Source organism: Syngnathus scovelli, chromosome 4 (assembly GCF_024217435.2).
Source record: "Syngnathus scovelli strain Florida chromosome 4, RoL_Ssco_1.2, whole genome shotgun sequence".
Taxonomy (NCBI): domain Eukaryota; kingdom Metazoa; phylum Chordata; class Actinopteri; order Syngnathiformes; family Syngnathidae; genus Syngnathus; species Syngnathus scovelli.
The window spans coordinates 18,131,447-18,154,599 of NC_090850.1; the positions used below are offsets into that span (position 1 = coordinate 18,131,447).

The window sequence follows — 23,153 nt, forward strand, 5'->3', positions numbered from 1 at the left end:
GCATGACTTGAAGATTAACAGGTTACCTTTGATAGGTGGAGGCGGGTTCCGGGTTCTGATGAGGCTCGTGTGTTTTGATGAAGTGTGGTGATGGGATTTGACTTTTCCCTTTTTACTCTTAACTGTGTCTCCACAAATTAAAATATTTTTGAATGAGTTGCTACACAAACCTGATGAAGCTTTTCAACTGAGGAATGTTATATTTGATTGGAAAGTGGGTTTGGTGGGGTCAAATTTAACTAAATGGAGGAACATTTCATTTCACATGGCTCACACAATGTTGTTTTGCTTTCAGGACATAAAGACTGTTTTAATCCCCAGGGCTCGACACCCAAAGATACCTCCAGCCCACAGCACAGCAAACAGCTGGTCTGTCTGCCTGTCATTGAAAAAATAAGAATAATGGAAAGAAAAATCAAGTCCTCTTAACCTTGTCTGGTCATGTGTTCCCAGGTTCAGCCGGAAGGACAAGGTCACATAAGAGCAGTTAACTCCTATGCAGGTTTCACAGAATTTGACAGGAGTCCTGCTTTTCTCCATCCCGATTCAAGTAGGTTCTCATGAAAACATCAAACATCACAAAACAAGTATATATTTTTTGTTTACACTCGTGTGTCTGCAGCTTTGAGGAAGAGGGATCGTAGCAGAGTGTCAGCTGAAGACATCCTCTTCCATGAGGATCCCCGGGGTTCAGTGCCGGTAGTAAGTATACACCCTTTGCTAACCAAAACAGCAGTATGTGAACAATTTCTCACACCATTACAATAAAAAAACACTTGTAGCCCATAAATATAAAACAATCAGATAAAACGCACTCGGCATGCCTTTTTGTGATTCATGCTTAAGTTGCTGAGCAAAATAATTTATTACAAATAATTAAATTGAATTGTCATATCAGGTCATAAACCCGAGAACGTGCTGTTCTAACTCTAATTTTCTCTCTTAGGAAAGAGTCCAATTCAAATCAGCCCAAGCAGGCAGCCTGTATGTATCCTGTTTTTACTATGTATAATTATATTGTGAGTGTTTCTGTGTGTGCCCATGTCGTGTGTCTATATGTATATTTGTGTATCTATTATACCTATTTTATTTTTTAAATCTCAGACAAAGGCCAGAACATTCATGTAGCGGTATTATGTAACAAGTAAAAATACCACTGTTTTAGCATATTTGAAATGAAATTTTCATTTCACATAGCATACTAGCGGCAAAGTTCACTTGAATATCAACAGTGAAGAAGAATTCCACAAGAATGTGTCAAAGAATTTTCCGTTGCATCCAGGCCACGGAAAGTATGCATTTTGTTACCACTTTGTTTCTAACGAAACTGGCGTGTCCCCCCTTGCAGCCAACCCCCTGAGGAGGACACATTAACAGGTAAAAGTTTCACTCTTTCACCATCTTTTGAGTTCAGGACATTCAGGTTCTGTCTGGATCAGCTGGTTCTGCTGCATAACAAATGACCCATTGTCGGACAAATGCATTCAAGACGCAACATTATTTTACATAATTATAGTTTTCACTGCATTTCTTGACTTGTGGTTTAGGAATGTTAGTGTTTTTATTCCATAGTTTTATTTCCCAATTTAGTATTTTTGTTCTGTTTTAGCTCCAGTCTCTCTCCGCACACCTCGCCACACCCACCTTGGACCCAGAAAGGATTGTGAGTAACCTTTTGTCCACTTTTAAGACTTACTTACGGACGAACGGCCCGACAGATGTCATTTTGAAAAATGCTGACATACCAGTACAAGCTGTACCTTTTTTTTCCATTTTCTGCTCTCTGCAGCAATCGGGTCACCTTTCAAGCCTATGGAAAACTACCAGTACTCAGGTAGGCTTCTGGATGAAAAGCTATTATTAAGGCCGCTTGCCTCCTTTTTTTTAATTTTTTTTATTTATCAATCATTTATTAACTTGGTATTATTATTACTTATTATTAGAATCATCTTTAAAATAAAAAATCTTCTTGTTACACTGATGTGATTTACAGTTTGTTCTTTCTTCAGCTGTTGAACGCAACAACCTGATGCGGCTGTCACAGAGCATCCCCTTCACGCCGGTGCCCCCTAGAGGTGAGTGTTTGCACGCAGACGCATCATGTGAGGTTTTGCAAACAACACAGTTTGTTAAGGGCGGGATTACGAAACAGAATTGTGGTTTCTGCACCTCCCTCATCTTTGTCAACATTATCATAATGCATTTACAAACAAATCGTTAAAACAATTTAAAAGCAAAGTAATGAAAACAAATATTGAAACAAAATTGTACAGTTCAAAACTTACAATTTGGAAAACATTTTGGAAATATTCTGAAAGGCTTATAGGTCCGGGCAAAGAGCGTAGTTTTTAACCTTACTTGATTAGTATGTTTGAACTGATCAGGAGAGCCGGTGACGGTGTACCGCCTGGAAGAAAGCTCGCCCAACACCATCAACAACAGCATGTCTTCCTGGGCCCAGCGAGGCCTCTGCGCCAAGATCGAGTTTCTCAGCAAAGAGGAGATGGGCGGTGGCCTTCGACGGGCCCTCAAAGTCCTCTGCACCTGGTCCGAATATGACATCCTCAAGCCCGGCCACCTGTACATAGTCAAGTCCTTCCTGCCTGAAGTGGTCGAGACCTGGCAGAGTATCTACAAGGAGGACACTGTTTTGCACCTTTGTCTCAGGGTACAAAAACACAATTGCGCTTAAAGGCAGTGCACTACAAAACGTAGCCGTGTTGTTTCAGACTGGATTTGTTGTTTTCTATGTTTCCAGGAAATTCAACAGCAGCGAGCAGCGCAGAAACTGACTGTAGCCTTCAACCAGATCCGACCCAAGCCGATTCCTTACTCGCCAAGGTAAACACGGCCTCATGGGGCTTGAAGAAAGGAAAAGTTGATCACCTAGGTTCTGACATGATACCAGAGGGCTGGTATAAAGTGGGATTAAAATAAAATCTCAATTTTTATCGATATTTCCTCTTTGCTGATAGAACAAGGCAAGTCTGATCATTTGTAAAAAAAAATTTTGCGACTATGACTTCCTACTTCACATAGTGTAGTATTCCTTTAACGAACAAGGGCGCTATTTGTTAGTCAAATCATTTTGTGATAGTCACAATGACTCTGCAACAAACAGGTTTCTTACCAAACGAGATTAACAAGGTGCAGTTTTTTTTCCCCCCGTCTCATTATTTTGCCGCCTCTCTTTTTGTTTGTACGTGATCTAACTTGTCACCTACCTGTCCATCTATGTATTTATGGTGCGTGTTCTTTCAAAATATTAAAAAAATATATATATATATTCAATATGCGTCACACACCACCACCACATTTTATGTTGGAGCCTTCAAAAATAGATTACCAAACAAAAGACGTCCTATCCTCATTAATTGTAGCAGGTTTTTCCTCAAGGGTGAACAAAACAATCTTGTGAGCTGCTCCACCTCAACCGTTGCCGAGCATGCATAATTAAAGGGCGTTCCCATATGCCTCATTCTCACTAAGCAGCTCCTGCTGGTTTTACCGCTTAAAGAGAAAAGAAAAGGTGCCTTTCAGGTGTCTATTCGTGTTTCGACAGGAGCTGTTGAGGTGTGTCACATGCCACTCTGGAAGTTTAACTGATTCCTGCAAGTGCTGAAGGAATGAATACATTATGAAATATTAGCCTGGCTCAACATTAAATAATAATTCAACATCACTTATTCACTGTTTTTATGGAGTTTGCCAACTGACTTACTTCCTGAATTGGCCGCCAGCGCACAAACAAACGTGCACACATTCAGCATATACGTTTGCACCAGTGATCGTGTCATGTAGAGACTTGTACAGAGAAGAACCTGGAGAAACCCCAAGCTTTGTGAAAACATGCAAGCCCTGACATGACATTCCAACCATGAAAATTATAACTGTGAGGTAAACATGCTAACTATGATGTGATTATGCTCCACAAAATGATCAAAAGCCAAAAAGATTATGAAAATCCCAAAGGCATGTTTTTAGATGTGCCGCCATTTTGTGTTTGCATGCAGGTTCCTGGAGGTCTTCCTGCTCTACTGTCACTCTGCGGGCCAGTGGTTTGCCATCGAGGAGTGCATCACGGGCGAGTTCCGCAAGTTCAACAACAACAACGGCGACGAGATTGCTCCCACCAACCTCCTGGAGGAGACCATGTTGGCCTTCAGCCACTGGACCTACGAGTACACGCGCGGCGAGCTGCTGGTGCTCGACCTGCAGGGTAACATCGACATGCCTCTCGCATGGCACTTTTCTTTTTCTTCCTTGAGGCTCTTATTACATTTCGCCTCTTTCTCTTCAGGGGTCGGAGAAATTCTGACTGATCCGTCGGTAATAAAGAGCGGCGAGAAGGGGTACGTTCACGTCTGTCACATGAACCACACCATGACCTTCATTAAATGGACACCTCTATTAGCTTGACCTAAAATTACACGTCATATGTATTTATTAGAATAGGTTGGTTGTCGGCGTGCTTTTGAACAGGGCTTTATTTGTGTCATGTTTTATCATGTTTCTTTTTCATTTTTGTTCCATGGCGCCTGCACACAGGTCTTACGACATGATCTTTGGACCCGCCAACCTGGGTGACGACGCCATTAGGAACTTCCGGGCAAAACATCGTTGCAACTCCTGCTGCAGGAAGCTAAAACTTCCCGGTGAGCTGTTCTGCACTCATGTTTTGAGCATACGCAAAATCTGTTTGAACATTTAATTCAGTAATTATTTAACATACCACTAGAGGGCGCCTCCACCTGACACTTTGGGAATTGCTATTAATACTATACGATATACTATAATACTATATAGCCAGCCCTGCATAGCGTTTTAATGTTCAAGTGTTTTATTCAATGTTGGCGTTGTGGTTTAGATCTGAAGAGGAACGAGTACACACCTGAGCAGGTGTCTACTCGAGGGGCGGAGCCAAGGAACCGCACCAATCAATGAGGCTAAAGACGCTGTGATCAATCAATCAACTGGAAATTTCTCACTTGTGTTTCCATGGAAACGGCCACATGCTGTGTTAAAAGATTCAATCATGTTTGCATGCGCATACATGAGTAGGTACGTGAATAATTATTTATTATTGTTTGATGTTGCCTTCTTTTACCATATATATATATGTATATTACAAAAAACATGAAATCAAAAGTGCATTGTATACCTGTTACAGCAGCATTGTTATTATTCTAAATGTTGAAAAATCTTGTATCACTGCTTTTTATCTCCAAGTTTATGAAACCATGTTTTGAAAAAATAACTTTAAAAAAAAAAGGGCAGATTGCAATGCAAGTTTTCCAGGCGTCGATCGTGTTATTTTTTTGCAAAAAAAAAAAAAAGTGTGTCCGCCCTCGCTAGATTTTGTTGTTCCTAAGGTACGATTGCATTCTTTTTGTCATCACCTATCAATGCGTGCAGATGGATTAAATCTAGTGTATCTTATAGATACTGTTATCTGCATGAGCACGAGCTTTGTCATCTTTTATCCAGGGCACACTTTACTGTACATGTTTTGTACTGAACTTCATTTATAACTAATAAAATCACAAACAAATTTACTGTGTCACGTGGTTTAAAAAAAAAAAACATGGTATACCAGTTTATATTTTAATTTTCCTGAATTGTGTGCAAGTCTTGTCCAGTGGTACCATCATTTTTGTCCGGACCTGTTCCATAGGCTTCATGGTTTCTTTTTTTAAATAATTCTCTTGAACCATAACTCAAAAGCAAGATGTCATTTTTACTAGTTATCATTCTAATCTTATTATAGCTTTTGTTGATTCTAAGTTCGGTTAGGGGTTACCAATGTGGGGGTTTTTTCCCCCATTAAAAGAGAACTATGAACAATTTTGTCCTTGTGTATAGGCTACTAGGACATTTTGGTCTGTTGATGAATTTAGCAGCTTCGTTGCTCGTACCAGCGACTACACCCAAGTTGTTTACTTGAGCTGACATTTACTGTAATGTTGGGGTATTTAAAAAATGTTGAGTGCAGCCTTCCCAAACAAGGCACATAATGTACTCCACCAAAAAACGTTCACTCATTGTTTTTCTTGGAGAGCTGAACAAAGATATGTTTTTGTTTTTTTTGGGGAGGTTTTTTCCCCCCCAAACTATGCATAAGTAATCTTTTGACAAGGCGTTCCTTTATGTGGCCAGTGTCTTTTATTCATAGTGAAAGTGAAAGAGTTTCCAACTTTCTTTCACTTTCCAAATGAGCTGCAAGGATACAGACCACCTCATTCATGTCAAAAATGCAGATAGTTTTTATTACCCTCTTTGGACTTGTTATATATGCCCTGCTTGTGTCTCATTGCGCAATATGCAAAGTTTCACGGGAAAGTTAAACACATTTATCAAAGATTTCTTTGTGCAGCATTGATATACTAATGCATAGATATTGATCATACATATACTGTAAATAGAATTATGTTTATTACTTTTTTGTTTTTATTTGTATTTTATTTTTGATTAAAAATGCAGGTGCTCACTGGGGTCAACATCATTTAAAAAATATATTTTAATATATTTATTATTAATCATTGGTTTTGGGGCAAGAGAATCCAAACTGTTGTTGTTTTTTACTGCTTTTTGTTCACTGTTATTGTTTTTTAATGTATGTTTTGTTGAAAATGCATCTGCATATCAATCAAATATTGCCTTGTGATTTTTTTTTATTTGTAATCATAATTTTTTTTACATTTTTAATTGACAAATACAGATTCTGACTTTGTAGTAAGCCAATCATTTAATGTATTTAATTTCTATCTATTTGTTTATTTATATTTACTTGGCTGGGTTTTTAAAATGTTACTGTGGTGCCTTGAGATCTGAGTGAGTCGATTCAAATTTTTAGAAATACAAGCTGTTATTCGGACTTTGAAAGGGGGAGGATTATTTGAAATATGAGTTTTGAATTGTAAGGGTGCTCATAGAAGGAAGTAAACTTGTATCTCGTCTCGACGCACCACTCTATTGTTTTTTTTTCTGAGTTAAAATAAGAGCTCATTTAAGTTTTTGGTTGCACATTTTAAAAATTGAGTTATGTCAATTAAACACTTTACATTTAATTACATATGCATTCGGTTTTAATTGCAAGTTTTGTTTCTTAAAAAACTTTAATTCGCCAAAAGATTTTTTTTCTGCATTAGAGGTTTTTTTTGTGGATTAACAAATGCAGAAGTCCAAAAAGAAGAAGCAAATGAACACACTTTGTGCTTTTTTGTTTCAAGTCTGAGTTGATGAAAATAGGAAATTGCAAAGTGGCTGATGTCACATGTTGATACCCAAACTTGGCTGACCGGTTGTGCAGCAGTTACCTCCCACTGGGTGTGTTTCATTTTCGATAATAAAAGCAAGTGAGACGGAAGTGACTGTGTTTGCTCCGTTCTCAACAAGAATCTGCCTGACTCATACTGCTCAGCCCAACAGACACACACACGCACAAAAAAATCAAAATGCATCACATTGAGGTCGAGTACTGGTGAGTTGTCCTTCTTATTCAGGTCAAGTGTTTTGTTGTGTTGTTCACACGTGTTGTTGTTGTGTTACAGCGGCAGGTGAGGGTACGCCCCGCGGTACAAGAAACTGAAAACCGCGCTTGAGTCACGCTTTCCGGGCAAGCTCCAAATAACCGGAGGCATTGGCAGGCAATGTACTTGTCCTTTTTTTTTTTTTTTTTGTCTACCCCTTAATGTAAATCACTTATTTATTTATTGACCAATTTGAATTCTTTCTGCTCCAACTCAAACAAGACTCTAAAATTTGTATCTAAGTAAAAAGTGTTAAAATTGCCATCAAACACCTATCAAGTGTAACTGATAAATCTTTCAATTTATTGAAGTTGTTACAAAACAATATAAAAATACAATGATATATATTTCATGTAAAAATCGCCCAAATCCACAATTTTAAGAACCTTAAATTAACAAGATAAAGTTAAAATTTGATGATTAAAATATCATGAAGCGCTGTGGAATAGTAATAATAATGATCACTTTTCCCTCAGCGAGTTTTGAGGTGAAGATGGACGGAAAGTTGATCTATTCCAAGTTGCAGAGTCAGAAATTCCCAACTGAGCATGAGGTGAGTGACTTTTACACACCCAACATTCCTAATTATTATCCTGCAATAATTAATAATTACTTGTGCATGTGTGTGTTCGTGTCCCCAGATCATCACCTTGATATTGCCCCATATGAAATAAAGATGAGATGGTGAGTGACACTACAAAACAAAAACAGGCAGAACAATTATAATTAATAAAATTATATTTATTCAAGGGCGGCTCGGTGGCGCACTGGGTAGCACGTCCGCCTCACAGTTAGGAGGGTGCGGGTTCGATTCCACCTCCGGCCCTCCCTGTGTGGAGTTTGCATGTTCTCCCCGGGCCCGCGTGGGTTTTCTCCGGGCACTCCGGTTTCCTCCCACATTCCAAAAACATGCTTGGTAGGCCGATTGAAGACTCCAAATTGTCCCTAGGTGTGAGTGTGAGTGCGATTGGTTGTCTGTCTCTGTGTGCCCTGCGATTGGCTGGCAACCAATTCAGGGTGTCCCCCGCCTACTGCCCGATGACGGCTGGGATAGGCTCCAGCACGCCCGCGACCCCCGTGGGGACTAAGCGGTTCAGAAAATGGATGGATGGATGGATATTTATTCATTAATGGATGTGTGTAATAACAATATATTGTAGATCGACGAAGCAACAACTGCACTAATTCTTTACATTATATTTGATTTTGTTTTTTTCTTTTGTGGCCACAGAAAAGCACCAGAGCATGATGGGAAAGCCTCCGAGGGGCCGGACATGGACTGTCCTTCTATTGATGACTGTGCGCGCTGAAACGACAAAAAGCGTGACACACGATGCCTCAGAAGGCTGTCTGCTGATCTGGAATCTGTGGAGCGACTCCCATCATTCACGCTGGTTTACGCTAAATATAATCAGCAATAGGGGACGGCATGTAAGAAATTTGCTCTAATTTGATGCAACGGCAAACAAAAAGTGCAATTTTGCTTCGGGATCACAATTCAAATCATCAGGCTTGCTGCGCAATACACGATGAATCAGTAGATAATAGCACTGATCATGTTTTGGGTGTTTTGTTATAAACCACATCGGTGTTAGTTCACTAATGGACAAATGCTTTTTCTATAATATCTTTCCCCCTTTTTGCCTTGTGGAGACAAAGGTGCCAGAGTTAGTTGCTGGATCGTCCTAAATTTATGATGTGATAATTACACTTTAAATGGTAGATGAAAACAAAATGATTACATGATTAGTAATAACATGGGTAATATTTTTTTAGTAGATATTTCAAATTAAAGGGGAATATGTATAAAACAATTGTAAGAGTATGTAAATTTTAAATTGGAAACTGGGGCACCACATTTGCTAGGGCCGGCCTTCAACCGCATGTTTGTGCTCGTCTGTCTATTCAATCAAATAAACTGCCGTAATAATAAAACACAGAGCTGGTGAAATTTTAGTTTTGACTTTTTATTATAAAACGAGTGACAAATAAATACAACCAAAAACAATGTAAAAATAGGTTGGATGCTCATTTTGAAATGTCATTGGTCCCTGGCTTTAAGGAAAAAAAAAAAAAACACATTTCAAAAAGGAAACATTTTACAAATAGCACCATCATTAAATGGCCATGCCAGCCCTGCTGACCGGGCCAGACACAAACACACAATTGCACACGCATCCAAACAACAAACCAACCAAAAGAAGATGAATCCCGTCTAGAAAAAAAGTGTTTCATTTCTTATAAATATAATATATTAATTTACACGTCGTAGCAAAGAAAAGGCTGTCTTTACCGACCCAAGTGTTCATGGTCACTGGCTCCAACGTGTGTCAAGAAGGCTTCCGGGATCCGTTGTACAATTGCGTGGGGCAATGACTGCGTGGTGAAAGTTGAAACATTCAGCTGCCTGATTACGCAGCATTGATGTCAGAAAAGAGATCTATTGTAACAACGGGGAATCGCTAAGCCAACAGAGAAATATTCTAACAACTGTGCGTTAGCGGCCTAGCAGGAAGGTGAGGCCGGCGAGGCCTACGCCGGCCACGGCCAGCAGCGCCGTCTTCATGGACACATCCTGGTGGGACTGTCTGCTGCTACTGCTGCATGACTTGCAGAAACCCTCCTGCAACATGACAGACATGACATTGAGTTAGATGGTGGAGTGACAGTAAACACTCAGCAGAGGGCACAATAGAAGTCAGGCCAGTCACCCTGAAAAGCATTCATTTGACACAATTGTGTATGTACCTATGTATCTCTCGCTTTTTTTTCCTCTCTCTCATTTTCTCTCTCACTATTTCTCTATTTTTTCTGGGTTTCTCACCCTTTCTCTCTTTCTCTCCCTTTCTTTCTTCATAAAAAGAAGACAAAGGGCACGTCCACCTGTTGTCGTCGTCATGTACACAGCTGCTGCTTTGTCTCATGACAAGGACGACAACTTTAGTGCAACCCCCCTAACCCACACACACACAGACACTTTGGGACACGTGCATCCATGTGGCCGAGTTGCCTTTGTGGCAGTTGAAGGCAGCTGCTGCCAACTCAACCCAGGAGGGGCCTGTGTGCGTGTGTGATCCCATTCATAAAAGCAGTGAGGCTATAAAAGACGTCTTGATTCAAATATAGAACATTTTCCAGTAGCCTGTCCCCAAAAAGGCATCTGTCAACAAGTGGTCTATCACCAAAGTAAACGTGAGGCTGATAAAAACATGTTTGTCTGTAAAATGTAACTAAGTGTGGTTAACTTGTGTTTGTGATGATGTTAACAGAGTAACAGCAGCACTTCAAGATAAAAGGCAGGACCAACCCAGCCGTTGTTCTCCAGCATCCACTCCTTCTTTTCCTCGCCTAGGAAGTCAGCGACGGTCTCCGCCAGTTTCCTGCAGATTTGCGGCCACTCGTTGAGGTCCGGCCCCAACTTGGTAGCGGCGGTGGTTCCTTTCTCCTCCTGCTCACTGTGCTCCCAAAGCATCCTGGCCAGCACCCCCGTGAAGGCAAAGAGGGACACCACCCTCCCCCAGTTCAAGAGTCCGTCGCTCACCATCTCCTGCATCACCGCCCTGAGGCCGGAACACATGTCCGGTCCGCACTGACTGATGAAATTCTGGGCCAGGCTCCGGAGAGACGCTTCGTTGAGCGACTCAGCCAGCTTGCCCACACGTCTCATGGTGGCGGCAGCCTCGCTGGGAGGAGGAAGAGCCTCGCCGGGGTCCGCCGTGCGGCACAGGCCTATGTAGTCCTCGGCTAGGGCCAGGCTCTCTTTCCACAGCCCGCACGACGACATGTTCTGTAAGTGCACACACAACAATCCCATTCATTTACAACACTAACACTCAAGGTGGGACAGTGTGAACATTTCACATGCGCAAAATTATTAATATTAGTCCTTCTGCTTGTCATGTAATGTCTTGGCATTAGAATTCAGGTTACGGTGTTGTAAACCGGGAAATCCTTTCAGGTGTACCACATCAAAACTTTTTGAAGGTGACTGATGGGAAACTTTTTCGTTTTCCCCAAAGATGAGAAGCTATAAAAAGATTTACTGTAACAGATAATTTCGTTATACAATTGCATTGTAAAATGACACTATAGGGCTTTCTATTCTATAGAAAAAAAATCCCCTGAGCCTTGCTTCACTAGTTTTCACACAGTTTTTAAAACGTCGACGTATATAAAAAGTTGTATAACTGATAGCGAAAGCGTTTGGCGTGCACTCCGACCTACGTTACGAACGTACTGGGTTACGTCGCCACTGTCGAAAAAGAACCACAGCCTCGAGATAAAAGCAGTTAAACACGATTTAAATAGTTATTTTTGTATAAGTTTCAATTTCATCAGAAGAAAATGTGCACGTAACACTGACAGCGTCTAGAGACACGTCAGGCGTTTCTCACGGCTCGCGAGCGATAAACGCCTTTTGAATGCTTGAAGCCGGGTGAAAAATGTGACTTGAATGTGACCTTTCACCACGCGACTTCTTTACAAAACCTAACCGAATAAAACAAAACCTCGTTACCCCGGTTAAACCAAGGTTCGTGCCGGTGAACTTGCCGGCGAGCAACAATGTTAGCTGGCCGTTGATGTTACAACATGAGCAATGGAGGACACAAAGGATCTCATTCAAATTCCCTACGCTGGCTCTTGAAAAACTCAGGCAAGCTGAGACGCCTTCATACATTGTCACCGTATTAATTCAGTATAATACACAAACTACCATCATAGGTAGCGTGACATAGAAAGTAAAATACAAATAAAATGAAAGCACTTACCCTCCCAGCGATGATTAGACGGCTCTACTGTGCAGTGCAGGAAGCCGGCGGATCGGCGGAAGGAGATGTTGGAGGCGTGCGTGCGTGTGATGGCTTATGTATAACTCCGCCCGTGCAGGTCATCACCATGGTTATATAGGAAAACGAAATCAAAGGTTGCAAGACCCTTTATTACGTCAGTCTATTTTTTTTTCTGCGTAAATCCCCAACCATAGTTTGAAACCCTAATCCTTGTTTGAATCCCTAGTGTGAAACCTTAACCCTAGTTTGAAACCCTAACCCTAATTTGAAACCCTAGTTTGAAGCCCTAACCCTCGTTTGAAATCCTAGTTTGAAACCCTAACCCTAGTTTGAAATCCTAGTTTGAAACCCTGACCCTAATTTGAAACCACATCAAAGACTTCAAACACATGATTGTTTCATAAAAGATAGGAAAACACACTGAAACTGAATTGTGAAAAGGTTTTGCTTACTTTAATGTGGTTCTGAAGCACGTTTCGACTCAAAAATTAGAATAAATACATGACAAAAATACAAACATTTTTGCCCTACATCAGATGATTTAACAATTATCTTAGGTGATTAAATTAAGAGTCAAACAGGTTTTCTGCAGCATGAATGACATGATCAACCATTTCATCACTGTAATCTCAATAGATGCAGTTGTGGGTGATCAAATCACATCAGAATCTGAAATCTTGATCAAACCATGACAGTAGCTATTTCTTTGTGGTTTCCAAATTCATTAACAATGACAGTGTCCAAAGCAGTGTACACAATATGATTTGCATGACTTCTCAGCATGAGGAAGTGGGAAAGAACAACACAACATGTTTGTTTTTTGCTGGAGTCAAACCGTCAGAAAGTTTGATACATCTGCTGTTATTTATCTTCTACGGCTTTTCACTTATCTCTCCCGAACACCAGGTACTTTCCCACCTTTCCAATGCTGAGAAATAGTGAGTCAAACACTGATGAAATGGAGATTTTCAGTAACTTTGGTATTTTTTAAGAGGTACAAAAATAGTCCATCGATTGTCTCAAGACCTTTAAACCTATGCCGTAATCAATTTAACACGTGTCACTGTCAAAATGGTCAATATCAGGTCTTGTGGTGCCTGACTCCAACAAACAACACATTGAATTAAACAGTGAAAAAAGTAGTGCTTGAATTAGAATAAATACAATTAAAGACAAACTGCTGTCCTTCCAATTTTATACTCATGATTACAAAGTATTTTTTTTGTATATATACAAAGCACATACAGAGCAACCTGTGTTGAAAACGAGTCACCTTACTTGACTTTAACATAATTAGTTGTCAGTGACATGAATTATTCAGAAAATATACCACCACTTAGTGTTCAAATAAACTCCCTATATTTATAATGTTTTTTTTTTTTAAACTTATTCACTTATGATTTTTTATTTGTTTGCCATTTGGTCTTTGTTCTTGTTTCTTCTGCTGAAAGTTGGTTTTAACTATTGTCAATTCCACATGCTCGTTGGTAGAATCTAGGCCCAAATCTGCATTAGAAAAAAGTGAAGATTAACAATAGTAACATAATGTTTGGCTAACACAATCATTCAACCCCCTCTCAAAAATATGTATAGCAGGTGGAAGAAATGTGTGAAAAGTTACAGAACCAAATAATGATGTGTATTTTGCTTTTTTCTGTTGTGTGTGTGTGCATGCTCGTGTGTGTGCTTTTCACCCGTAAGGTGTTATCCCAAGAGGCGGAGCAGAGCGCCGTGCCGTCCGGAGACAATCGAACTCTGCTGACGCGGTTCTCGTGACCGTACATTGTGGAAATGCGATTTCCCTTCAAGACATCCCACACATTTATGGTGTAGTCGTTGTAGCCGGCGAAGAGCAGGCGACCTGAGAGGAGGTGAGAGGAAGTGTGACCGAGACTAAAATAGTCTTTTTTAAAAAGGAAACTTTTGGTTTCAGATTTACCACTGAGGGAAAAGTCCACGGTAGCTGCCCCAAAGATGATGCTGTCTTTCTGGTAAATGGCCACTTCGCGATCAGCACGTAAATCGTAGAAGCGACACTGAAACCAGCATGACATACACTGTGTTATCTTTTTAATATCTTGCAGACAAACAGGGGAAATTAAATTTTAAAAAAATCTACAAACCCCTGTGCAAATTGATATACAAAAAAAAAGAACATAAATGATAGGTCACACTAATGGTCCTTTTTATATTCAATGTAGTGCAACATGAGACGTAAACTAATATGGTGACAGATGAATGAGGATGTTTCACTTTCCTTCCCGTTTATGACGATGAGAACTTTCCCCAAACGTGAGCGAGGTTTCGCACACACACATGCATTAGACCTCATAGTGTGTTCATAACACGGAGGATGTGACTCACCGTGGCATCATCAGAGGCAGACGCAAACGCGTCTCCGCTGGGGTAGTACCTGAACACACAAGAGTAGGTGGAAGCATCTTACGATTAAGGTTAAGCCACCATCGTTGTCATCGATAACCAGTGTAGACTCGATACGAAACCAAAATTCCAATACCAAAGTCATTGATTATTTTGCAATCATCTACTCCATGTTACTGTTACCGACAGTGAATTATTCTTTCTCAAATTTAAAAGGCTTCTTTTCTTTTTAGGTTCAATCTCACAAGGAATAGGACGACTTTGCTGGCGTCAACATGGTTGAAGAAAATCATGCTGAAAATTGATCTTATGATTTTATTTAGTGTGCTGCACTCACTTGACACAGTTGATGTCAGACTCGTGGTTCTCAAAGGACTGGATGTTCTGACCGGAGCGCATGTCCCACACGTTGGCTTTCTTATCACAGCCCTTGATAACATGCACAGTACACCATGTCAGTCGATATTGTCATGTAAGAATAATACGAATAATCTGCTCTCTTACGCCAGACACAAAAGTGTTCCCGGTCTCGGAGGGGGCGAGGTCCAGCGACAAGATGTCGGCGGTGTGACCGTGGAAGCTCTGCAGTAGCTGTCCGCTCTCCACGTCCCACAGAGCACACGTGCCATCGCCACTGCTAGTAAGGAGCTAGAATACACACACACAAACAAACCATTGAAGACCACTGCACTTAAATTGATTTTAATATTAAAAAGATTTTTTTTTTTGGGTCTGTTTTGCATTCATGCTAAAGTGACAACATGAACAGCTTGCATGATGAACAGATGATGAGCACTTAGGAGACAAACGCCTCCATCAGCGGTCCTGGCGGATTAGAGAATTCCCGCCGGGTGACCAATCCAGACGCACTTCCTGTTTAGCGTCCACGGCAAAGCTCCGGTTTCAGTGCGAATGCGTCGCAATTATCAGTAAGCCACAATTAGCGACACGACAGCAGATGGGAGACGCGCTGATCCGACATGAGAGCTTCATCGTGGAGTATGTGTGTGTGAAAATAAAAATGGAACACGTCACGCGTAGTACTAAAATGAATAGATGCTTTCTGAATATCCGCCTGGAGCTCTACTTAGCAGGATAAAGACTGTCCTCGTGTGCATGCGTGGCCTCAAGGCACAATGTTCCACTCTGTCTCAGATAAAAGCCACTCAAGTTCTAAAAATACTGACAAGTGGTGACCCCTTTGTCTCCGCCCACTAACCTCACCCCCACCCTCCACGCTTTCTTATTTTTGCCCCTACGGCCTCCTCTGTCGTCAATCAAAGCGTGCGATCTAATAATATGTCCATTTTGTCTTGAACAATAATCACTTCAACTTCGGCTTCGATGAATATAAAGTCCGCTACTCTGGCTTTCAAAATCAACCACTTCTGTTGAAAATGGCGCTCACCTGCATGTCGGAGTTGGTGAAGGTGCAGCCTGACACATAGTTGGTGTGCATGGCTACCGACTTCTTCTTGCTCACCGGGTTCTCGTTCGGGTCCATCGAAAGCGGAAACACACAACATTTGTTGTCCAGACCTCTGCGGGACCATAAACACAACATGATGAGAAAAACAGGGTTAAAGTCAGATTAGGGTTTTAAAGCAGGCCTTGAAATGACAGATTAAGAGACCGTCAACGTTCCATTTCGAGTTTTGAACCATGATTAGGATTCAAACAAGAGTTTATAATGAGGATTATTGATTGTGATCAAGGTTTGAATATAAGGTTACGGTTTCTATCATGGGATTAGAATGAAATCATGGTTGAGGGTTTCGAGGAAAGGGTTGTGGTTCCAAACCAGGGTGACAAATGTAGGTTTCAAGATGGATACACACCCACATGCCACTGCACAACCTGAGGGTGCGTACGCACACGCCATCACCCACGTGCACGGCAGGCTCATGGCATGCTCCTGTAAAGAAAAAAAAAATACCCACAGACTCGATGAGCTTTTTGGTATGATGTTACAGAGAAAAGATGGCAGTGCAGACTATTTAGGAGGATTATGTTATTATGTTCATGTGGTTCTCTAAGTGCATATGTGATCTTTTCATGTGTTTCATGTGCTAGTGGAAGTTGTCATGTGAAGAAAGAACAGTGTGTCAGGTTCTACTGGGCCAGCAGAACCTGTTTTCAAATTACTTAATTCTAAACAACATGTGACTCATTTCATTTCTCAGCTACATAATGTACATGAGGGTAACTTATGGAATGTATTTATTTTATTTATCAATAATTTCAACAAGTGCCACTGTTTTTAAATATACAGGAAAAATTTCATAAACAATTATTTTAAAATGTCTTGATAGTGACTGGTTAAAAAACTAAATACCTGATTAAGTGATACGATTTGAAAAAGTCACATGAAAGATTTTGAAAGGAAAAAAACAATCAGACCTATGGCAATGGAAAACTAAATTAAAAATATATTTTTTTATATGTTTAAACTTAAAATTATTGGTGAGAAACTTTAACAAACTGAATGAAGAAAAATAATTTCAGGTGAATATGCACAAGAGTCACAACCTCATTAAAATCAAAGGTATGTTATAAATGAACTGTTATTAAATTGCAAATGAATACAAAGTCAAATAAGGGCAGAGGGAGAATTTTGTTAACCCTATGTCATTTGTTATAGTTCCACTTACCTTATTGAGAGTGAATGCATCCCACACAATCACTTTTCCATCCTACATAACAAAAAAAACTCAAATGTTAATATCCAAACACATTTATGTACTAAAGCAGTGGTCAGAAATATTTTCGCGGACCGGCCTTTATATAAATAAATAATACATTTATAAAAATAAATAATACATTTGTAATGGTATAATGGACTGGTATAAGTCAAACTGTGTTGCAAATTTTTCCATAATAAAAATTATCAGTCTCATTGGGGTTTGAATTCGGGTCAATGGGATGAGAGTCCAGAGCACTAATCACTGCACTATGGAAAACTCTCTGGTGATACAGGGAAATTACATATATGATTTAATGGAGCACTTCCTAAAGTGATTCCTTCTTTTATCAGGTCATATGACTTCAACCAGTAGGTGTCGGTAATGCGCGTTGAAGCTGGTGCCACCTCGCCGTAAAACAAAACGAAGAAGAAAATGACGTAACTTCCTGTTTACAAGCGAATCGTGAATTGCATTTCCTGTTCATCAACTGAGCGGAGGTGTGAGTGAACAAGTCAGTGCTTTGCATTTCCAGTTCATCGCGAGAACGGACCAGTGAGGGAACGAGTCCTGACTTTCCCATTCGCGAACGAGTGAATGGGTGAACCGCCTTCCTTGCCATGCGTCAGCGGACCAGTCAGTGAACGTGTTGCGTCTCCTGGCGTGAACTATGCAAGCCAGCATGTCGATGTACGATTTGCCAAGGAAAGAAAGAACCACTCACTGAAATACCACTTCTTTTATGCATGTTTTCTCCAAGCTAACGGCTAACTATTGCATGAAGGGATGCGCCGTTATGCAACAACGGGGAGATTATGCTTCTCTTTGGGTAATCTTGATTTTATAGCACTTAAAATAACTTAAAATATGCATATATACGCCTTAATATTGTTATCCAATGTATCTACTGCAATGTCACATTCGATTGCTGGTTTGAAATTAACTTTTATCATTATTATTATTATTATTTTAAATAAACATTTATGTTAAAACTTGTCTGGTGTTTTATTCCTTGTTTTTATATTCGCCAATTAAAACTTAAAAATCAGACATTTGGTTAACTGCTTTATATGACAATATGTCATAATATATACAATATAACAATAACAATATTATATGAGTTGGTGTCCCCCAAAATAACATGTCAGCATACGTAACCCCTGGTAGGTTTTTTTTTTTGAGTTTTTCCTTGCCCTTTTGGGAGCTTAAGATCAGGGGACGCTTTGAGAATAATTATCAATTGTTTGTCTATGTGAAGCCCTTTTGAGACTGCTTGTGATTTAAGACTATACAAATAAACTTGACTTGACTTGATAACGGATTTTTTGTTCAACCTTTTATTCATACACAAACACATTCGGTATAATAACACCATCAACTACAATCCAACAAATACAAAATTAATACATCAATGTCGGCATAACGTGTGTCGGCTGGCATAGCAGCAACGCTGTCTGTCACTCACTTGTGAATCTTCAAGAATGAACCTGAAAATGGTAGTGTACCTAATGGAGTGTCCGTGTGATGTCACAGATCAACCAGCCAATCAGAAAGTGGGGGTGAGGGCGGGTGTGGCACTTTTCACTTTCAGTTAAGCTTTGGCCATGATTTTTCCCTAATGAATTGGCCTGTTATTAGGTACACCTGAAAATGGCGGTGTACCTAATGGAGTGTCCAAGTGATGTCACAGATCAACCAGCCAATCAGAAAGTGGGGGTGAGGGCGGGTGTGGCACTTTTCACTTAAACCAGGGGTGCCAACCTCCAGTCCTCGAAGGGCCGCGTTCCAACATGTTTTCCAAGTGACCCTCGTTAAGCGCAGGTGCGTGAAAAGTTTTAGCTTCTTTCACGTTCAAAAGGAGCTAAAAGTTTTCACGCAGCTGCACTTAACGAGGGAATCACACGGACACTCCATTAGGTACACCGCCATTTTCAAGCGTCCCTAATAACAGGCCACTTTATTAGGGAAATATCATGGTCAAAGATCACAGGTGTCAAGCTCTAGCCCTCGGGGCCGCGTTCCAACATGTTTTCCAAGTGACCCTCGTTAAGCGCAGGTGCGTGAAAAGTTTTAGCTTCTTTCACGTTCAAAAGGAGCTAAAAGTTTTCACGCAGCTGCACTTAACGAGGGAATCACACGGACACTCCATTAGGTACACCGCCATTTTCAAGCGTCCCTAATAACAGGCCACTTTATTAGGGAAATATCATGGTCAAAGATCACAGGTGTCAAGCTCTAGCCCTCGGGGCCGCGTTCCAACATGTTTTCCAAGTGACCCTCGTTAAGCGCAGGTGCGTGAAAAGTTTTAGCTTCTTTCACGTTCAAAAGGAGCTAAAAGTTTTCACGCAGCTGCACTTAACGAGGGAATCACACGGACACTCCATTAGGTACACCGCCATTTTCAAGCGTCCCTAATAACAGGCCACTTTATTAGGGAAATATCATGGTCAAAGATCACAGGTGTCAAGCTCTAGCCCTCGGGGCCGCGTTCCAACATGTTTTCCAAGTGACCCTCGTTAAGCGCAGGTGCGTGAAAAGTTTTAGCTTCTTTCACGTTCAAAAGGAGCTAAAAGTTTTCACGCACCTGCACTTAACGAGGGAATCACACGGACACTCCATTAGATACACCGCCATTTTCAAGCGTACCTAATAACAGACCACTTTATTAGGGAAATATCATGGTCAAAGATCACAGGTGTCAAGCTCTAGCCCTTGGGGCCGCGTTCCAACATGTTTTCCAAGTGACCCTCGTTAAGCGCAGGTGCGTGAAAAGTTTTAGCTTCTTTCACGTTCAAAAGGAGCTAAAAGTTTTCACGCACCTGCACTTAACGAGGGAATCACACGGACACTCCATTAGGTACACCGCCATTTTCAAGCGTACCTAATAACAGACCACTTTATTAGGGAAATATCATGGTCAAAGGTCACAGGTATCAAGCTCTAGTCCTCGGGGCCGCGTTCCAACATGTTTTCCAAGTGACCCTCGTTAAGCGCACCTGCGTGAAAAGTTTTTGGTCACTTTCACGTTCCGCAGGAGCTAAAACTTTTCACGCAGGTGCGCTGAACGAGGGAGTCACACGGACACTCCATTAGGTACACCGCCATTTTCAAGTGTACCTAATAACAGTGTCCAAATGACGTCACAGATCAAACAGCCAATCAGAAAATGGGGGTGAGGGCGGGTGTGGCACATTTCACTTTCATTTAAGGTTTGACCATGATTTTTCCCTAATGAAGTGGCCTGTTATTAGGAACACCTGAAAATGGCGGTGTACCTAATGGAATGTCCGAGTCAGGTCACAGATCAAACAGCCAATCAGAAAGTGAGGATGAGGGCGGGTGTGCAATTTTTTTCATGATAAAATAATTTTCTTATCCCTCCGGGATTTGAACTTGGACTGCTGGGGTGAGAGTCCAGAGGACTAACCTCTACACTATGGAGCCCACGCTGTTGTCACCTGGACTTTACATATATGTTTTTATGGAGCAGCTCACAAGCGAATAGTATAGATCAGTGATCCCAACTTTTTCTGCGCCACGGACCGGTTACGTGTCAGAAATAGTGTTGGCTCCTGAGTGAACGATTCGTCCAAAAGAACGAATCTTTTCAGTGAACGAGAGTGAGTGGGGCAGCACCCGAGCAATTGAGTTGCAAATTTTTCCATGATAAAACATTGGCGATCTCACCGGGATTTGAACTCGGATCGCTGGAGCGGGAGTACAGAGCCGTAACCACCACACTATGGAACCCTTGCTGCAGTTTCATGGAAATTACGTATATGGTTTAGTGGAGCAGCTCACAAGTGTATAGATCGGTGGTCCCCAACCTTTTGTGCGCCACGGACCCGTTACGTGTCAGAAATATTCTCGCAGACCGGCGCTGCACTTAACGAGTGTGCACGCGTGTGCGTATACCTGGGATGAGCTGACCATGCGCCGCTTGTCTTTGCACCAGTCCATGCACAACACTTTATTGTTATGACCCTTGAGCACACGTCTGGTCTTGATGGACAGAGACGACACCGTCTCCACCTTCTCTGCCAACTTGCTTACTGCACACAAACGCGAATGCAGATATATAATAATTTATATATTGCTATTTATCTTTTTTAAAAATAAAATATTTAAATTATTGATTATTTCCTCATTTTAACAGTAATTTAGAAAACGGATGGATTAATTACTACATTTTTTCAAATTGTAAATAACATTATTTTACTTTTTATGAGAGAGTCTTTAAAAAACAAAATCAAACCTACAGAATACTACAGGAGTTGTATAAAAAAATTAAGCTTCATGAGGGTCTGTTAATCAAAACAAATAGGACAATTCCATGAATGTTTTGAAATTTTTGCTGACTTACACTCGACGTCATTGAGCTTGTTCCTCTCTTCGTCCAATTTCTTTTTCAAATTGGCACTTTCCCTCTTGAGCGAGGCCAGACTTTCCCCCGCCTGGAGCCCCTGACACGCCATCTTCGCACATCCAACCACACAATCACCACAGACAGCAGCACATTCACAAGAATCTCAATGTCGGGATTGAAGAAGAGACGCGAAAAGCATACTTGTGGTATGACTGAGAGGCACAGCAGAGCGCTCGTGCACAGGTCCAGCTCGGCTTGCATGAACGTGAAATTCTAACCTCAAGTGCGCCCTCTTCTGGCCACCTGTGTCACTGGCTACACTGTGTGACATGGGACGTGACTCGATTACCTTCTCCACGCAGAGGGAGCAGTAGTTGATGGCCTCGGTCTTGATGTAGATGTTCATGAGGGGGCTGGCCTTGTCGCAGCTTTCGCACGGCCCAAAGGTGACCGCCACGAATGTCTGGTCACACATGGCTGCACTAGGGATCACGCACACGTCTGCGCCACACAAATACACAACCAACACGCGACAGTCGATGACAACTTGGTATTTTGATTGCAACACCACGAGAGCACATCTTGTGTGTATGTGTGTGTGTGTGTGTGTGTGTAGGGGGTGTTAGACGAATAAGTAACCGGTAATCTAGTCAAGCTTGATCCTTCTCTAGAAAAGCAGCAACTGCTATTCCGAGAGCAACAAACAGGAAAAAAAGACCCGATAATGAATATACAATAAATGGGAAAAAATACCAGTTCCCCTTTGCTACATTAAATGTATACAATTATTCTATCAGATAAAGCATATTATTCAAAATACAAAAAAACTTTTTGTATTAAGGCACTGATACTGTACAATAAACCGATCACTATTTATTCTCAATAGGAAAAATGTGATAAAATACCAAATTAATTCATAATATACACACATTGATATTACATTAAAATAACTGTGATTAAAAAAGTGCAAATTTAGAGAGAAATAAGTATTCCTGATATAAAAATTGATTAAAAAAACGAGATCAATGATATGGGGAAAAAAATACATACTTTCATACAACCTACAGTAACAAGCAACCACACACATTTATCCTTTAGTACCCAATGCATTGTATGCATGATCTCATACTAATTAGACATTAGAATAAACATGCAACAATACAATATTCCAAATGCCCTCTGAGTGGTTTATAATAAATAGCAATGATAAGAGACTGGATCCTTACCTTAGAGAATATTTTTTGGGGTACGTACGTGTGTGTACGCCAAGCAGGTATTTATTTGTCCTGGTGGAAGTGAGTTGAGTTTTGCACTGAAGAGGATTGCAACTAAGCTTCTTATACACTTGCTAAAGCTTGTGACTCTGCCCTACTTTGACTGGATACACTTGCAGGTGGATCTCCTG

At 40.8% G+C, this 23,153-nt stretch overlaps 3 protein-coding genes across 9 annotated transcripts in view; 1 reads left to right on the forward strand and 2 right to left on the reverse strand.

Moving 5' to 3' along the window:
- The window catches only part of trpm7 (transient receptor potential cation channel, subfamily M, member 7), a 26,919-nt gene extending 17,434 nt beyond the window's left edge, over positions 1-9,485 (forward strand). For 4 of the 6 annotated variants that reach the window (XM_049718692.2, XM_049718690.2, XM_068650473.1 and 1 more), the window contains 18 exons: positions 296-369; positions 454-550; positions 623-702; positions 947-984; positions 1,349-1,377; positions 1,610-1,663; positions 1,790-1,834; positions 2,010-2,075; positions 2,385-2,668; positions 2,759-2,841; positions 4,014-4,219; positions 4,301-4,352; positions 4,549-4,655; positions 4,868-7,480; positions 7,551-7,651; positions 8,006-8,082; positions 8,171-8,213; positions 8,761-9,485. In XM_049718692.2, the coding sequence (XP_049574649.1) occupies positions 296-369; positions 454-550; positions 623-702; positions 947-984; positions 1,349-1,377; positions 1,610-1,663; positions 1,790-1,834; positions 2,010-2,075; positions 2,385-2,668; positions 2,759-2,841; positions 4,014-4,219; positions 4,301-4,352; positions 4,549-4,655; positions 4,868-4,944 (1,292 nt within the window). In that variant the 3' untranslated portion in view covers positions 4,945-7,480; positions 7,551-7,651; positions 8,006-8,082; positions 8,171-8,213; positions 8,761-9,485. The remainder of the gene's footprint in view (positions 1-295; positions 370-453; positions 551-622; positions 703-946; positions 985-1,348; positions 1,378-1,609; positions 1,664-1,789; positions 1,835-2,009; positions 2,076-2,384; positions 2,669-2,758; positions 2,842-4,013; positions 4,220-4,300; positions 4,353-4,548; positions 4,656-4,867; positions 7,481-7,550; positions 7,652-8,005; positions 8,083-8,170; positions 8,214-8,760) is intronic. The other 2 variants (XM_049718691.2, XM_049718696.2) reach the window with 1 other exon arrangement.
- bcl2l10 (BCL2 like 10) lies at positions 9,476-12,453 on the reverse strand. Its single transcript, XM_049718710.2, has 3 exons — positions 12,299-12,453; positions 10,837-11,316; positions 9,476-10,152 (listed from the first exon to the last, which is right to left on the reverse strand). The coding sequence occupies exons 2-3, from the start codon at positions 11,311-11,313 to the stop codon at positions 10,027-10,029; spliced, it is 603 nt and encodes a 200-aa protein (XP_049574667.1). The 5' UTR covers positions 11,314-11,316; positions 12,299-12,453; the 3' UTR covers positions 9,476-10,026.
- Positions 12,454-12,750: 297 nt separating this feature from the next.
- gnb5b (guanine nucleotide binding protein (G protein), beta 5b) lies at positions 12,751-23,069 on the reverse strand. Of its 2 annotated transcripts, XM_049718709.1 has the most exons (13): positions 22,975-23,069; positions 22,098-22,249; positions 21,746-21,857; positions 21,298-21,434; positions 17,353-17,394; positions 16,540-16,616; positions 16,110-16,242; positions 15,206-15,349; positions 15,039-15,130; positions 14,684-14,732; positions 14,259-14,355; positions 14,014-14,180; positions 12,751-13,825 (listed from the first exon to the last, which is right to left on the reverse strand). In XM_049718709.1, exons 2-13 carry the CDS (start codon positions 22,221-22,223, stop codon positions 13,814-13,816), a joined length of 1,188 nt encoding a protein of 395 aa, XP_049574666.1. In that variant the 5' UTR covers positions 22,224-22,249; positions 22,975-23,069; the 3' UTR covers positions 12,751-13,813. The 2 variants fall into 2 exon arrangements, with proteins under 2 accessions (XP_049574666.1, XP_068506575.1); XM_068650474.1 differs by having other exon boundaries at positions 14,014-14,355.
- Between the last annotated feature and the right edge of the window lie 84 nt (positions 23,070-23,153).

Bases quoted from the DNA above. Each gene is read 5' to 3' on its own strand.
- bcl2l10 (XM_049718710.2), bottom strand. From the start codon at position 11,313: ATGTCGTCGTGCGGGCTGTGGAAAGAGAGCCTGGCCCTAGCCGAGGAC. The intron at 10,153-10,836 runs GTTGGTCCTGCC...GTCATGTTGCAG, and splicing joins TGCTGGAGAACAACGGCTGG to GAGGGTTTCTGCAAGTCATG.
- gnb5b (XM_068650474.1), bottom strand. From the start codon at position 22,223: ATGTGTGACCAGACATTCGTGGCGGTCACCTTTGGGCCGTGCGAAAGC. The intron at 21,435-21,745 runs GTAAGTCAGCAA...GTTTGTGTGCAG, and splicing joins CAAGCTCAATGACGTCGAGT to TAAGCAAGTTGGCAGAGAAG. The intron at 14,733-15,038 runs GTGAGTGCAGCA...TTGTGTGTTCAG, and splicing joins TCTGACATCAACTGTGTCAA to GTACTACCCCAGCGGAGACG.